Source organism: Trifolium pratense, linkage group LG2 (genome assembly GCF_020283565.1).
Source record: "Trifolium pratense cultivar HEN17-A07 linkage group LG2, ARS_RC_1.1, whole genome shotgun sequence".
NCBI classification, from domain to species: Eukaryota; Viridiplantae; Streptophyta; class Magnoliopsida; order Fabales; family Fabaceae; genus Trifolium; species Trifolium pratense.
Window position 1 is genome coordinate 53,549,129 of NC_060060.1, and position 16,494 is coordinate 53,565,622.

General features: G+C 31.5%; 3 protein-coding genes across 6 annotated transcripts; 2 read left to right on the plus strand and 1 right to left on the minus strand.

Moving 5' to 3' along the window:
• On the minus strand, positions 1 to 653 carry LOC123904937 (ribonuclease S-2-like). Its single transcript, XM_045954543.1, has 2 exons — positions 501 to 653; positions 1 to 399 (listed from the first exon to the last, which is right to left on the minus strand). The coding sequence occupies exons 1-2, from the start codon at positions 651 to 653 to the stop codon at positions 1 to 3; spliced, it is 552 nt and encodes a 183-aa protein (XP_045810499.1).
• A 797-nt stretch (positions 654 to 1,450) lies between these two features.
• On the plus strand, positions 1,451 to 6,353 carry LOC123906206. 4 transcript variants are annotated; one of them, XM_045956062.1, is made up of 21 exons: positions 1,451 to 1,859; positions 1,958 to 1,999; positions 2,497 to 2,538; positions 2,649 to 2,690; positions 2,798 to 2,839; positions 2,939 to 2,974; positions 3,066 to 3,101; positions 3,189 to 3,245; positions 3,321 to 3,377; positions 3,476 to 3,628; positions 3,719 to 3,986; positions 4,077 to 4,167; positions 4,243 to 4,370; positions 4,461 to 4,551; positions 4,636 to 4,795; positions 4,874 to 5,043; positions 5,136 to 5,256; positions 5,345 to 5,518; positions 5,615 to 5,692; positions 5,797 to 5,856; positions 5,951 to 6,352. In XM_045956062.1, the coding sequence occupies exons 1-21, from the start codon at positions 1,842 to 1,844 to the stop codon at positions 6,110 to 6,112; spliced, it is 2,028 nt and encodes a 675-aa protein (XP_045812018.1). In that variant the 5' UTR covers positions 1,451 to 1,841; the 3' UTR covers positions 6,113 to 6,352. The 4 variants fall into 4 exon arrangements, with proteins under 4 accessions (XP_045812018.1, XP_045812020.1, XP_045812022.1 ...); XM_045956064.1 differs by having other exon boundaries at positions 3,342 to 3,377; XM_045956066.1 differs by lacking the exon at positions 2,798 to 2,839 and having other exon boundaries at positions 5,951 to 6,353.
• A 2,706-nt stretch (positions 6,354 to 9,059) lies between these two features.
• Positions 9,060 to 14,536, plus strand: LOC123904938. The gene is made up of 7 exons (XM_045954544.1): positions 9,060 to 9,663; positions 9,741 to 10,185; positions 10,329 to 11,230; positions 11,331 to 12,554; positions 12,644 to 12,862; positions 13,018 to 13,866; positions 13,947 to 14,536. Exons 1-7 carry the CDS (start codon positions 9,060 to 9,062, stop codon positions 14,534 to 14,536), a joined length of 4,833 nt encoding a protein of 1,610 aa, XP_045810500.1.
• Positions 14,537 to 16,494: the final 1,958 nt, after the last annotated feature.

The window sequence follows — 16,494 nt, forward strand, 5'->3', positions numbered from 1 at the left end:
TTATAATGGTAAATACACATTATTAAGTGGACAATTTGTATTAGTAGAACAATTTTTATACTTTGGATTTGTGCTAGTATCGAAGCAAAGTCTAACTTCCAGCAAATTCCCAGAATTTTGATCACAACTAAGTTGTGGTGCCAAGCCGCCAGTGGCTACCTTTATAGCATCCTCAATGTCTTTTCTATTTATGGGTCCTTTCCCCGGTGTTATATTTTTCTTTTGAAGAAGGTCTTTGATATTACTTTTCGCGTAAAGATCTAACGCGAGCTTAAAGTAATCAAATGCTGCCATTGTGGAGCAAGTTCCGTGAACTGTCCACTCATGATTCCATAAGCCGAAGTTGTTTCCAGTTAGAGACGGCCAAACATTTGCAATCCTAGGCTTCAGTGGCTTAAGCTGGTAAAATAAATAGAAGTAAATTATCAAATTTCCAACACCATATAAAAATAATACTAGTAAAATTAAAGCATTAAAGCTATTGATCCAGATAAACAAACCTCTTTCTCCAATATTTTAGTTGTTGTGCACTGTCTTGGCTGAGGTGAGGAGTTGTTCTGCGGCCAAAGGCCGTGGATACTGAATTTTGAAGGTATAGTAGAGATACATGTCTTAGTTTGACAGAAAGATGGTGGCCATGTTTCAGCCAGCATGAAGTAATCAAAGTTAATTGTTGCAGAACTTGAGTGTATGAACAAAGAGAATACTAACAAAAGAAGGTAATTCATTGTTTGAAGAAGTTCCTCCAAAGACTTGATTGTTTTGATTGCGTTTCATTGATTTCAAAATACTGAATTTATAGGATCATTGCCAACTGCACCATTAATTGATCATGAAAATAGGGACTTGTTTTGCTCTCACACTACTTGCTAAATTGTGTCTTTGCTGATAAGACTTACTAAGTCTATGAAATTTGATTCTATTAGGACTTTCTAATATCGACCAAATGATCAAGTTTTGTTTTGATTCCTATCAATATAAACAAGTTTTATTCATATAAGTATTACCATCCTTATATTTATTCAATTTTAGAAAATACTTTGTTTCACACAATGTCATAATAATTTCTTACACATGGTCGATATACTCATTTTGCACATGCTTTCTCTTTATCTTTTAATTGGTTCACACACAAGGATCTAAATTTCAATAATTTGAATCTCTAAGCTATGTTTTTATTCTTAAGAAATCTTAACTATTATGCTTAATATTCTTATTATATATGTTTTCAGGCTAATTTGTTTTTTTTAAGGTTAATAATACATTTTATAAACAAGCTAGACACCGACCCGTGCTATCACACGAATTTTGTACACTATCATATATGATATTACAAAACATATAATAATAATTTTAAAATAAATAAATAAAAAGAACTCAAAATATAGTGATGATAAAAATAATAATATTCAGTACAAAGACAGATATAGATAAATAGTTTACAAATCTACTATAAATATAAGAAAATAAGATACCACCAAAAAACCGAGATTGCCCTTCTGCCATTTTTTTTTCCCATTTTTGTTACTACTAAAAATAAGGGCAATATTGGTATTAGATGTCTCAAATTTTTTCATTGCTTCTGGCCCCACCTTCAAGCGCATTTACCTAATTGCCCTTATCTCATATAACATTGGCATTTAACTATGAAAGGAGAAGACATTGGGCTTTAATGGAATTTCACATTTTTGCTTCACATCCTCCAACCAAATTTTGAACTACTCTAATACTCTCCATGTTGTCACTTCCGATACAACATCTCTTCATACAACATCACACTCAATCTCCTTCCATCTCCCTCCAAAACGAAAAAATTGTGAGAACTTGAACTTGAACTTGCTATGGATCAGATTAAGAAGGTAATGTTGTCTTCATATAACTTGAAATTTTACTTTGTTATCAAGATTGATGCTAAAAAGAGTTTGCTTTCCTGTATTTTTTTTATTTTTCTTTTTAGAAATCAAAGCTTGGATCTACTACATTGGAGGTTGAAAAAAAGGTATACAAAATCGACACTTACATGAACATACAGATTCTTCGATTTTTTTTTATTTTTGCACTTTTTGGTTGTGTAAGAACTTCAAGTTGTAGTTTATATGGTTTTTTTTCACTTTTGGTTGTTTATTTGAAGTATGTAATATGATGATACCATTTTGGTTTTATACATGAAGAATACATGTGGGTATGAACACAAAGTTTATGTTTTTATGGTGTTTTTTCCAGTTATGGTGTTTGTTGTTATAGACATAATCCATAAATGTGTGTATGAACGTAAAGTTTAAGTTTTTCTCTTTTTTGTCCAACTATTCGAAGATGATTTGAAGTATCAATGATGATTCTACAATTTTGTACATATTCATGAACAATACAAGTTTGTATCAAAGGAAGTTTAAGTTTTTATGGTTTTATATGAGATTTTGGGTGAGTATTGTTAACAATCTATGTCTCCATGAACATCAACTTTTAGTTTTGATGGTTTTCCTTTGGACATTTTAGAAATCAAAACTTGGATCAACTACAATGGAGGTTGAAAAAAAGGTGAACATATTAAAAAATTTGGTTGTGTGTTGTAAATAATTAACGCGCACGTTGTTGAAAATAAAAATAGGTTGTTTTTAATTTTTTAATGTTGTGTTTGATTTTTTTAGAATTTACCGCAAGGATCTGTTTCAATGGAGGTTAACAAAAAGGTATAAATAAAAATTTTGATGTTTGGTTGTAAATTATTAACGCGCACGTAGTTGCAAATAGACATTGTTTGTTCTTAACTCTGTAATGTTGCGTTCGATTTGTTTAGAATTCACCTCAAGGTTCTGTTTCAATGGAGGTTAACAAAAAGGTATGGATATTTTATGCAACAATCATTTACCTTCCATTACTTAAATTATATCAAGAGTAACTTTATGTATCTTCATAATCTTTTAACTGGAAATTTCAGAAGAAACTAACTGCTGAACCTATAGAACATCAAGAGGTACTCATGAAACTTAATAATCATCATACATAATTAAAGTTTGTTCATAATGTATATATTTTTTATGAAGTTTCTTCATAATGTATTTCAGATATCTCAAGAGACCCAAATGGATCGTGACACCAAGGTTAGATTATCTATTTATATTGAAGTTGGTTAAAAAAATGTTGACTATAACCACAACTTGATGAAGTTTCTTGATAACTGAATGCAGATATCTCAGGTGACTGAAATCAACGATGGCATAAAGGTTTTGGCAGAAAACCAAGAGGTACTCATTATATTTGTTTATTACGATTCAGTAAGGTTTGTTCACCATGCATTTATTAGTATATTTTTGATGAAGTTTGTTCATAATGTACCTCAGAAATCTCAAGATACCCAAATGCTTCAAGACAATAAGGTTAGCTTATATATTTATAGTAGACTTTGTATATATCTATTTTGGTTGGAATATGCATCTCTTTGTGGCAATTTTAACTCTAGAGTATGTATATGCAGGAAAAGAAGCCTATTGAGTATGATTATGATGCTGTTAAAGATGTTACCAAGAAGAAAGAAATATGGAGACTAGGGGTGATTTTGGATGACATGTGGATTGTGTCGAAAGGAGAATCTGAAGTGATAATGGAAATGTTGCTCAGGGATATAAAGGTAGCTTCCATTCCTCATATTATCCATCTTAATGAATAATGGTTATTAGTTTTTTTAGGTATATACCAATTGCCTTTTAATTTGTTATAGGGATATACTATCCAAGCGACTGTGATGACTGATGATATTGAGAAGTGGAAAGAACAACTTGCACAAGGCCAGACGTATTCTATGCGTAATTTTAGGGTTGCAGATAATGATTCACAATATAAGATGACTCCTCACAAATTTCGATTAATATTTGTTGGTGCAACAAGAGTTACTGCAGTTGAAATTCCAGAAATACCAAAAACACATTTTTACTTCAAGGATTTTGAAGAGATCTCTAATGGGACTTTTCGCACTGATCTGTTAGTTGGTAAGACAATTGGTTAACAACATAGTTGAACCTATAGTTTCATATTATAATTGTCTACAAATCTTATATGTATGCTGTTTTCTGACTTAGATGCTATAGGAGTTGTTAACTCTATTGGGAAGATTGTTACTGCAACTACAACAAGGAAAGCTAATGTCGCTTTTACCATCAAAGATCAGCGGTATTGTATTAAACCGTGCCACATACAGTTCAGTTAACCTAACTATGATAATTATTTGTTGTTTTATGTTTGTAGTGATAAGGAACTTGATTGTACTCTGTGGGATTTAGTATCTGACCAATTTATCAATGGTTACAACCAACGATCTAATAATGATCCATGTGTCATCATTATGAGACATGTTCGAGTCAGAGAAGCACAAGGTCTGTGATAAATTGTCTAATGTTATTCTCAATGTCCACAGTATTATAGCTGTGTTTCTCTAACAATTATCACACTGGATAACATTGTAGGATCATACCCCTTGCAATTAACAAATGTGTGGAATGGAACTAAGATTCTATTTGATACATCGATACCTGAAATAGAAAAATTTCGTGCCAGGTTATTTATAGTATTCTGTTGAAACCTCACAAAGTGGTCCCAATTATTGATTTTCAGTTATAATAACTGGTTTTTCATATGCAGCTTGCCCAAGGAAACTGTTTATGCGTCGCAAAACAGGTCTTTTTCAACTTCTACACAATTATACACCCAAAGTTATGCTGGTACTCAATACAATACTGATGAAAACTTCATGAGAAATGCCCAAGTTCTTTCATTGGGAGCTATTAAAAAACTTAAAAAGGTATGCATTAACATTCGAAGTATGTTTAAAGTTTGTTCATTATTGATTTACCTTTTCACTGATTACCCAAAATTACAGGATGCAGTTTGTGTTACTGTAGTGAACACTTCACACATTAGGGTGTCAAATGGAGGTTGGTTTTTTTATGCTTGCAATGATGGTACAAATGACTGCTCCTTAAAATGTGAAGGATCTGAACTCCCCTTTGTATGCCGAAAGTCACACACCACAAATGATCCTAGAGTCAAGTAATAATTTACAATATATTTTATTCCAATACCTTTTAAACTGAATACGATTAATTCATTTAGAGTTTGAACAATGTTACTTAAACTGCAAGGTACAAGTTGGATGTTGAAGTATACGATGGTGACGATACAGCCAAGTTTGTTTTTTGGGACAATACTCTTGATGAGATGGTTGGCCTAACTGCAAAGACTCTACTTGAACAAGAAAAGAAGGTTCATTATATATTTTAGTTTTCATAAGCATCAAATTGTTTTGTTATTAACATTGTCTGATCAATGCAAATACTCTCTTTATATGCAGAATGGTTACGGTGACCAGCAGGAATATCCTCGCCATTTTGATGCTATCATGGAACGGAAATTTGCAGTTAGAGTTAAGTGGCAAATTGGATGGGGTGGGATGGGATCTGTTGTCATGTGTAAGGATAGTCCAGATTTGATTGCCAAAATTGAGGAACAACTTCCTATTGCAGAGGTAAAAAATTTCAAATTATATGATGGATAAGAGATCTTATTACATCAAAATTTTTGTTTCTTGAGATTTAATTTTCGTAAATTTCAACTTTGATAGAGTACATTCAAAGACATTGAAACCATCAATATAATTGAGGAAGAACTTTGTGCAATATCTCAATCACCTACGATTCAGGTTTGTAATTTAGTATACTTATTTGTCATTTTAATAAATTATAGTTCCACTTTTTTCATTAATCAAGAACCGTTAATTAATATTTCATCATATGCATGTAACAGGCTTTTACAAAAGACGATATTGAAAAATTTGCTCACCTAGATGATGGAATTCTATCAACAGTATGCATCCTCATAACCTTGATATTCCACCATTAATAATTTTTACTTATGTTTTAGTCACACATAACTTATGTGTTATATTGGTATGCAACAGCCAAATGTTTCAGCTTCATCAGAGAATGATATCTCTCCTTCTTCTCAAAAGACTCCAGCCAAAAGGACTGCTGCAAAGGAACAACCAGTTGAATCTCTCAATCTTGATTGTCAGGCTTCATCAACAAGATCTGGCAAACTGATTAAAAAAGAGAAAATTTAATCAAATACTATTTCGCCACACTACTTTTTGAAGTTGTAATGTATGACAATTTGTGTGTATGTTTAAATTCACAGGCATATTAGCATGTACAAATTGCTTGATACTTTTTTGTTGCCTATCACCTTCTTGACACCAATTTTGTGGGAAATCAAGTATTAATTTGTCTTCACAAGCCCAAAATTTAGTGAATGGTGTAGCAAGTATTGCTAACAAGATTATAATCCTGTGAAACATTATATATAATGAGATTTATTATGGTCTTTTGTTAACAGATTTTTCTTATTTAGGCTTATGTGTGTATTATAAGAAATCTAAGTTTACATTTATTATCAATGTCTGCATTCAACTTTAGGCAACTCAATATTATCATAACCCCTAAGTTTGTATTTAGGCCTATGTGTGTATTTTTGTTTGGATACTTTTTTCCATTATTGCGCATGTTAACACAAGTTTACTTATACAATTTACTTATATCCCAACCACCTACATTATTACTTATCAATTACCAATTCAGGTGGAATGAGTTTAATGCTTAATATCTGCCTCATTTATTACAACCACACTTTTCATACATTATAAATAGATTATACTTAACCATATTTCAACAACAAGTTGCAAATTGATACAACTATGGAGTTAATACAACACCTGCAGTGTAAAACACCCTTAGGCTTTTTCAAGACTATACTTATCCCAAATCAGGTTTTTTCTTCTTAATCTTTTATATAATTTTTTTGTTTTTCATTTGTTATGATTTTATAGTTGAACTATCTTCATTTATATTGTTATCCAATTCAGTTCTATGGTGAAGTCCCACCAGATTTTGTCCAGCAACATTTCAATGAGCTGCATAAGAGTTGGCACATTTGGGATAAAAATGGTATCCATCACAAGTTAACTTTTGGAAAATACAATATCATTCCATACCTTACTGATGGTTGGTATGCATTACTAAATCATCTTGAATGCAAACAAGCAACCGAAATAACTTTTACTTATTATGGAGGTGGAAATTTTTTGTTATCAGTTGGAAGTATTACATTATGTGAAAATTTTCCTTCATTCCATAGTCATTCTACAAATCCAATTGATACTCAATCTTTTGATGTAACCTTATCTAGATGTGATGTTCATAACACTGCCATGGTAATTTTTTATCTATGTTACTTTTACTTTACATATGTAATGTTTATTTAATTTTAAATCTCATGAGTATTTGTTGGTATGTGTGTTTGTGCAGACATTGGAGGGCGATTTCTCAGACTATGTTAGATCAGTTGGTTACAAATCTTTACTATTAGTTAATGACCATTTAGATATCCTTCAAGCATCAATTATGAGTACATATTCTCCTATAGTAGCAACTATAATTGGTCATGGATGGAAAGAGTTTTGCAGATTTCAAAATTACAAGGAGGGTGACACAATTAGGTTCAAATTTGCCTGCAAAATATCACGCAACTTGGTTCATGTTCGTCTAATAACTAAAGATTAACTCATCTTTCAAAATTGGTGTGTTATTATAGACCATCTCTGTTTTTATTTTCATCTGCAGCACCATATTATATGTAAATCTTTCATTGCAATATTGAAAGAAGTGTATAAGCTCTTTAAACATTTCCTTATTTTGATTTTAGTTTAATTATTATGTATTTCAATTTTTAATGAATATTAGTATTTATATTATTATTGTGGTCAGATACTTCTGAAGTATATTTTTGCTTTTCATATTTGATTGTCTTGGTTACTTAAAAAATAAGTCATCCTTACTTTATCATCTACAGAAATATTGAAAAGATGGTTGATGAATAGTATTACTCGAAAATGTTTGATTTCATTGTAACTAAACCAATTAATTATTTGGTTACATCATCTGTTTACATTATAACAACAGCAAAAATTGTACTTTTTCTTACATTGTAATTGCTATTAGGTAGATTCTACTGTTTTTGCATCAAAACTTCTTCCATAAAACAAGGACTTGACTGCATAACTCCTTCCATAAAACAAGGACTTGACTGCATAATTACTTTGCTGCAGCCTACATAACTCTATGACAGCATTAGGGAAGTGTGACTGTACTATCAGTTCAGTTTTATATTATTATCTTTTCCTTGAGCAAGTAATAGTCTACCTTTAGGAACTATAACATTAAATTACTCTATTCATGCTTAGGGAAGGCAAACTTATCATTAGATTATTCAAATTACATGTTGTGGTTTTGCTTATCATACAAAATTAACAGCTGGCTCTCAAATTGAAATTTCAAATTCAAATTTCACACCATTTTCAAAACCACAGATTATAATTTCAAATTTCCCACCAGTCTTCTAAATTTAATCTTATTTGAATTTTACACAATATTTGAAACACAAGACAACATTATATACGAAATGGATATGAAGAAGTTTAAGTCCTTATATTATTAAGTTCTCAATCTTACATACATCTAAATGGCAATATTCACAAGAACTGAACTTCAGATTGTAACAAATTGATCACAATGATTCGTATTCACATCACAGTTAGTTTATAATATCATTCATGTATCTACTCCAATCTCCTAAATCAATCTTCCAGTCAAAAGGTTAGATCATTTAAATTTGTTATTTAAATAGAACAACTGTTATTACAGTATCTATCATTCTATATACTATGCAGTATTTTGATATGTAACCAGTTCATTGTGTCAATGTCATTTTAATACGAAGTCATAATATGTTTTTTGATGTTCATTGTATCTGTTTGTTTGGTGTCAACAAAAATTCCCTACAAATCCTTAATAATGTCTAATTACAAATTCCTGATGTAAAATTCTGTTTTCAATCCAGAGTGTTTTCGTTGCTAAGAAATAATGGAGAATCAAACAATTGCTAAAAAAATTGCATCAAAAATTGCAAGGCACAAGAGAAAATTAATCCTTCAACATAAAAAAAGATTTAGAAATATGAAAAGGAGCGGTTATCAAGGCATATATGTTGGATTTCCCACAAAAGTAGCTATGACTTCTAATTCTATGAGTAACATTCCACTTAATGATATTACTTCATCAGTGGTAAACAGACGGATTCAAAATTTGCAATCCATACCAATTGCATCATCCACACCACCAGATATGGTTTCTACTTCTATGACCAAGACTCCACTTTCTGATATTACTTCATCAGTGGTGAATAGACTGATTCCAAGTTTTCAACCTGCTGATCAATCTGTTAATGAAACACTAATACATAAAAAACCCATTCCATCCAAGAGTTTAATCAATGTTGAAGGATTAAAAGTTAACTTGAGAAGCAAGTTTGATGCAGTCAACAAAGTTCAGAAAATAACTAATGTTCAAAATTCATCTACAATTCCAAATTCTGACCAGAGTTCTGATGAGAATAAAAGAAAACAAACACCCTCTCAAACTGCTCATAATGAGTTTCAACAAGACTCCAATTTATCTTCAAGCAGTGAAGAAGATGCTTATGAAAGTTGCACAGATAGTGACACAGATCAAGATGATGCTGTTGAATGCATTACCTTATTTGCAGCTAATTCTCCACAAGGTTGATTATGTTTAATATTTTTTTTTAATCATATTGCATTTATAATCATTGGCTTATAATACATTGATCCTTTATAGGTTATTCGGACATTGGTGATCCTCTACATGAATGTCAATCATGCGGAGCTCAAATGTGGTATCAAGAGAGACGCGCAAAATCCAGACATGCCGTTGAACCAACTTTCCAAATTTGTTGTGGTAATGGAAAAGTTCAATTGCCATTCCTAAAAGATCCTCCTCAATGTCTGCAAAAACTATTGTTTGACAATATTTCCAAACAAAGTAAAAGCTTTCAGCAAAATATAAGGATGTACAATTCAATGTTTTCTTTCACCTCACCTGGAATGAAGTTTGATAAAAAAACCAACAAGAATGGTAAAGGGCCACCAGTTTTGAGATTACATGGACAACCCTGTCATCGAATGGGAAGCATGTTGCCAAAGGATGGCGAATTTCCAAAGTATGCACAACTTTATATCTATGACACCGACAATGAAATAGCCAATAGGATAAATAGTTGTGGGTAAGTATATACATATAGATTTGTCTTATGCGTTTATTTGAGTATGTGATATTACTTATCTTTAGTGTCTTATTCAATATTGCCAATTTTAGATAGTGAATAATCAATATATTTTATCATAATTTGTTCAACATATTGTACAGGGGTAACAAAGCTATTGATCCTGAAATTGTGACCAGCTTGGCTTTAATGCTTGATCAACACAATGTCCATGCTAAAGTTTTTCGAATGGCAAGAGATAAATTAAAGCAAGGAAATGTTCATGAATTGAAACTGAGACTAATTCATGATAGGAAAACTGATGGAAGGATATATAATCATCCCACTGTTTCTGAAGTAGCAGCTCTTATTGTTGGTGATGTTGATGCTGGAGATACAAGAGATCTAATAATAGAACAACGTAGTGGAAAACTTGAAAGAATCAATGAATTCCATTCAGCATACCTTGGATATCAATATCCTCTACTATTTCCATATGGAGAGGATGGATATAGACGTGGAACACTACATAAAGAAAGGCCCGATGTCATAATTACAAGGAGAAATCGACTCACAATCATGGATTGGCTATCTTTTCGAATCCAAATGAGAAAAGCAGAGGCTCAAACTCTAATTTCTTCCAGAAGACTTTTCCAACAATTTTTAGTTGATGGTTTCACAATGATGGAGGCTGAAAGGTTATCATTCATTAGAAACAATCAATCTACCTTAAGAGTAAGTAAATATCAAAAACTTCATGCTGCTGAAGGAACAGATAGCAAAACTGGTAAAAGAGTTGTATTGCCTTCAACTTTTGTTGGTAGCAAAAGATACATGGACCAGTTATATTTTGATGGTATGGCCATATCTGCAGCAGTTGGTTTCCCTGATTTGTTCATAACCTTTACATGCAATCCAAATTGGCCGGAAATTATTAGATTACTTGACAGCAAACATTTAAAACCTCATGATCGTCCAGATATCATAGCTAGAGTTTTTAAAATCAAATTTAATGAGTTGCTCAAAGATCTTACCAAGAATCATGTCCTCGGAAGAGTAATGGCATGTAAGTTTTATAATTACACCTTCTGATCAGATATTATTTTGACCACTTTATTTTACACATGCCATGTCATAAATATTTATTGTTATGCATGTTTGAACAGATTTGTACACTATTGAATTTCAAAAAAGAGGTTTGCCACATGCTCACATTTTACTATTCCTTCACCCATCAAGCAAGTTTCCAACTCCTGATGATATTAACACCATTATCTCAGCTGAAATTCCAGATCAGTCAACACAACAGGAATTGTATCAATTGGTCAAACATCATATGATTCATGGCCCTTGCGGTATAACACATACCTCTTCACCTTGCATGCAACAAACTGGCAAATGTTCAAAGTATTATCCCAAAAAATTTGTTGAAAAAACTATTGTTGATCAAGATGGTTATCCGATTTATAGAAGAAGATCACATGGTCATACTATAACAAAAAGTGGAGTAACAATGGACAATAGAAATGTTGTCCCTTACAATGCTTTTTTGTTGTTGAAATATCAAGCACACATCAATATGGAATGGTGTAACCAATGTACATCAATCAAATATCTCTTCAAATACATACACAAAGGATATGATAGGATAACAGCATCTGTTTCTCCCTCCATTAAGCGAAAAAGTTCTAAAAATGAAGAAATTGATGAAGTCAAAGAATACATTGATTGTAGATATGTATCTCCATGTGAAGCATGTTGGAGAATTTTTTCTTTTCCTATCCATGGTAGGAAACCTGCAGTTGAAAGATTATTCTATCACTTAGAAGGACAAAATTCTGTTTATTTTCAAGATTATGAAAATCTTGATGATGTTCTTCTTAAACCAAGCGTCACCGAATCAATGTTTACTGCATGGTTAGAGGCAAACAATACATTCCCAGAGGCAAGAACTCTTACATATGGTCAATTTGTCTCTAAGTTTGTTTATGTCAAGAAGTCTAGAAAGTGGAAGCTAAGAAAAAGAGGATACACAATTGGAAGATTAATTTGGGTTCCTCCAAGTACTGGTGAACTCTACTATTTTAGAATGATGTTGGCAGTTGTAAAGGGACCAACATGTTATGATGATATCAAGAAAATTGGAAATACTCAATACTTTACCTACAGAGATGCTTGCTTTGCCATGGGATTTCTTGAAGATGATAGACAGTACATCCAAGCTATAAAGGAAGCTAAAGATTGGGGTTCCGGCCATTTTTTGAGAAAGCTTTTTGTCATTATACTACTTGCAAAAACGATGAATCGTCCTAGACATGTATGGGATGAAACTAAAGTTTGGTTATCAGATGGTATTCTCCATCGACAACGGATCATTGCGAACAACAGAGGTACGTTATCAACATTATTTTTTTTTTAAATGGATTGTTATCTTTATAGTATATGGAAACTCATTTACTTTCTTCCGTACAAAACGCAGAACTGCAATTAACCGAAGCACAGCTTGAAAATTTGACTCTAATTGAGATTGAAAAATACTTAGAAGCCAACAGAAAAAGTTTGACAGATTTTCCATGTCTTCCATTTCCAAATGACTATGTCACAGCAGAATTGGGAAATAGACTCATTTATGATGAGCTCAATTATGATGTTCATCAACAAAGAGAGGAATTTCTACAATTGTATCAGTCACTTACAGGTACATTGTCTGCAATTCAATTTATGTTTAAATCATTTAATTTATCTAAATACAAATATAAGATGTATTTCATTATTAGAGATCATTTCCATCATTTTTTTACAAATTTTACAAAGCTTAAATAAATATCCCAAATTATATCAATATCATGATAGATGAACAAAGAGGCATATACCAAACAATTATGAAGGCAGTCAGAAAACAACAAGGAGGTGTATTTTTCTTACATGGTTATGGAGGAACAGGTAAAACATATATGTGGAGAACACTTGCTTCGTCCCTCAGATCAAAATCACAAATTGTTTTGACCGTTGCCAGCAGTGGAATAGCATCACTGTTATTACCTGGAGGAAGAACCGCACATTCAAAGTTTAAGATTCCGGTTCCAACTTTAGATAATGCTACATGCAATATAGAACACAATGATGATCGGGCAGGACTTCTGAAACAAACCAAACTCATCATATGGGATGAAGCTCCAATGGCGCATAGGTATACTTTTGAAGCACTTGAAAGAACACTGCGAGATGTTATGAGTTCCTTTTCAAACAGTAAAACAATTTTCGGTGGAAAGGTTATAGTTTTTGGAGGTGACTTTAGACAAATACTTCCAGTGGTACCAAGAGGTTATCGTTCAGATATTGTACATGCCACCATCAACTCCTCAAAGATATGGGACCACTGCAAAGTCTTGACTTTAACTCAAAATATGAGATTGAAAAAAAACGGAAACGATCAAGAAATAGCCAATTTTTCTAAGTGGCTATTAAAAATAGGAGAAGGCAGACTATCAGAGCCAAATGATGGGTATGCTGATGTAGATATTCCAAAGGAACTGCTAATTCTTGATTATGATGATCCCATTCCTGCTATAGTTCAAAGTACTTATCCAAACTTGGTCGATCAATACAAATGTCCAAATTATTTGCAAGCAAGAGCAATTCTAGCTTCCACAATTGAAGTTGTCGAACAGATCAACACATATGTTTTGAGCTTGATACCAGGTAATACCATTTATATTGCATACCATTATATTTCGGAACAATATTATTAACATTCATATTATAATCTGTTCCAAATACAGGTGATGCTCAAGATTTTTACAGCTGTGACTCAATCGATCGTGCTGATGTTAATGATTGTGAGATATTTGAGACGCTGACACCTGAATTTCTAAATTCTCTTAAAACATCTGGATTACCAAATCACAAAATCAGTCTGAAAATTGGAACACCGATAATGCTCATGAGAAATCTTGATCAATCGGAAGGCTTATGTAATGGTACTAGAATGATAGTAACAAGACTTGCAAATCATGTCATTGAGGCAAAAATTATAAGTGGAAGACATCTTGGAAACACAATGTATATTCCACGAATCAAAATGTCACCATCACAATCACCATGGCCATTTAAGCTAAACAGAATACAATTTCCAATTATAGTCTCATATGCAATGACCATAAATAAATCACAAGGTCAGTCATTGGATTATGTTGGACTATACTTGCCAAAGGATGTCTTCAGTCATGGTCAATTGTATGTGGCAATGTCAAGAGTTACCACCAAAAATGGTTTGAAGATATTGATATATGATAAAGAAAAAAAAGCAGATAACATTTTTCCAACTTCAACTACTAATGTTGTTTTCAAAGAGGTTTTTGAAAACCTTTAGCAGGTAACGTATACATAGATTATTCCAATTTCAACATATTTCATGTTAACATTTTGAGGTTAATCTCACAGTACTAGGTTATTTGTTCAGGTCAAGGTGCTTAAAATGAAACCAAAGCATAACTCAAGTACAATGGAAGTTCAGTTCAGATGTTTTGATAACTTACCTGACAATGAAGAATTCCAATTTCCTGAATATTAAAGCAATATATGTTGCTATATCAAGTAGCAATTGAGTCATAACTCCAACTTCATTTGACAATACTCAAAGTTGGGCAATGTTTTTGATTGTTGTTCTAACCGCTACATCAATTGACTATGTTTATGTTATATTTATTTGCTTAATATTTAAATTATTTATGCACTGTTTCTTATTTAATTAGTTTGGCTAAATGATTGTTTTCCAACTTATATTTTTATCTAATATTTGAAAATATATATTCAGTACATACTTAAACTGGATCCATCTTAACTAATTCAAAATTACATTCATTCTTAAACTTAGATAAAACTTACACCATCTTACTTTAATACATTAAAACAACACTATCTTACAAATATGTTACTTAATCACATTTCCTCTATATGGAATACATGTATGTTATGTGGATTATCTCCATACATAAGAAGATACACAATATCCCCGATCTTCAAAACTTTGCCTCTTATAAACTCATGCCAACCATTTCCTACATATATCTCATCGATATTAGTATCCCCAAAATAAATATCACAAGGATATCTATCGCCGTTCAAATGATCAATCAAGGTAATTTTGGCTTGAGTTCTATCATTAAATATGAATGAGTTTTCTTTAGGAATTTCCTGCAAATAAACAAGTTGAATTACAATACTTTTATTATTAAAAATTATTAACAAAATATTACTTTAAATAATAATGTTACCAAAACATTGTTGTTCTCTCCGACCGTGTAACCCCAATAATGACAATCATTGTAATCAGCAACATAAACTCCAGGATATTTCCCGGAAGATTCATCTCCATTTATTACTTCTCCATCGCCTATTTCTTCATTACTTTCAATGTTACCAACATTGTCACCTTCCATTTCATCAACTATATTCTCTTCACCAACCAACCACTTGGTCACTTCACATTTATATAGTTAAATGTGATTACAAATTTATAATGAAATTTGATCTACTGCTACACCTTATTGTACATTACTACTTTCTTCAACAAGCTAGCATCACCTCATGTAACAGGCTTTATGACAAAGTTATTAGTACAAGCCAAAGTATCCAATGTGTATCCACTTTATCAAACTACAACTAATCAATTATAACTTTATCTTAACTTTTATAACAAATTATTTTTCAAAAATACGGATAAAATGGACTGAATTTCCAATAGAAAAAAAATGATTTTTCAAATAAACGGAGAAGATCAACTTTATCATTCTCACCTAAAAATTTAAAATACACCAATTTTAATATTTTTTTCATTGTTTTACAATTTTTTTTTTATAATTTTTAAATAAAACCTAATATATTGATTATCTATATTTCACATTCATTATTATTACTTGGTACACACCCATGAGTACAACTAGACCATCTAAATAATTTCATGTATCACATCATAATTACAGTGCATTTAAATAAAATTTATTAAATTAACTTTTCCTCAACAACCCAACTCAATCACACTATAAATATATCCCCAAAGATAGAAATACAATGAATGATAATATCATATTGATAACAATTTTAAGTTAATCAAGTCATGTTTCATACTAACAAAAGAGAAGTCATATCTAATTTTGTAACCATTCATGCACCTAATCAGGTTTATTTCATTCTCAATATTACTTATATATTTGCGATTTCATAATATTTTGGTTTTTACATCTAACTATATTTAATTTTCTTATTAGAGTGCTGCTGAAATTGATCCATGGTTTGCAGCTGAATTTTTTCATGAATTGGAAGATACAT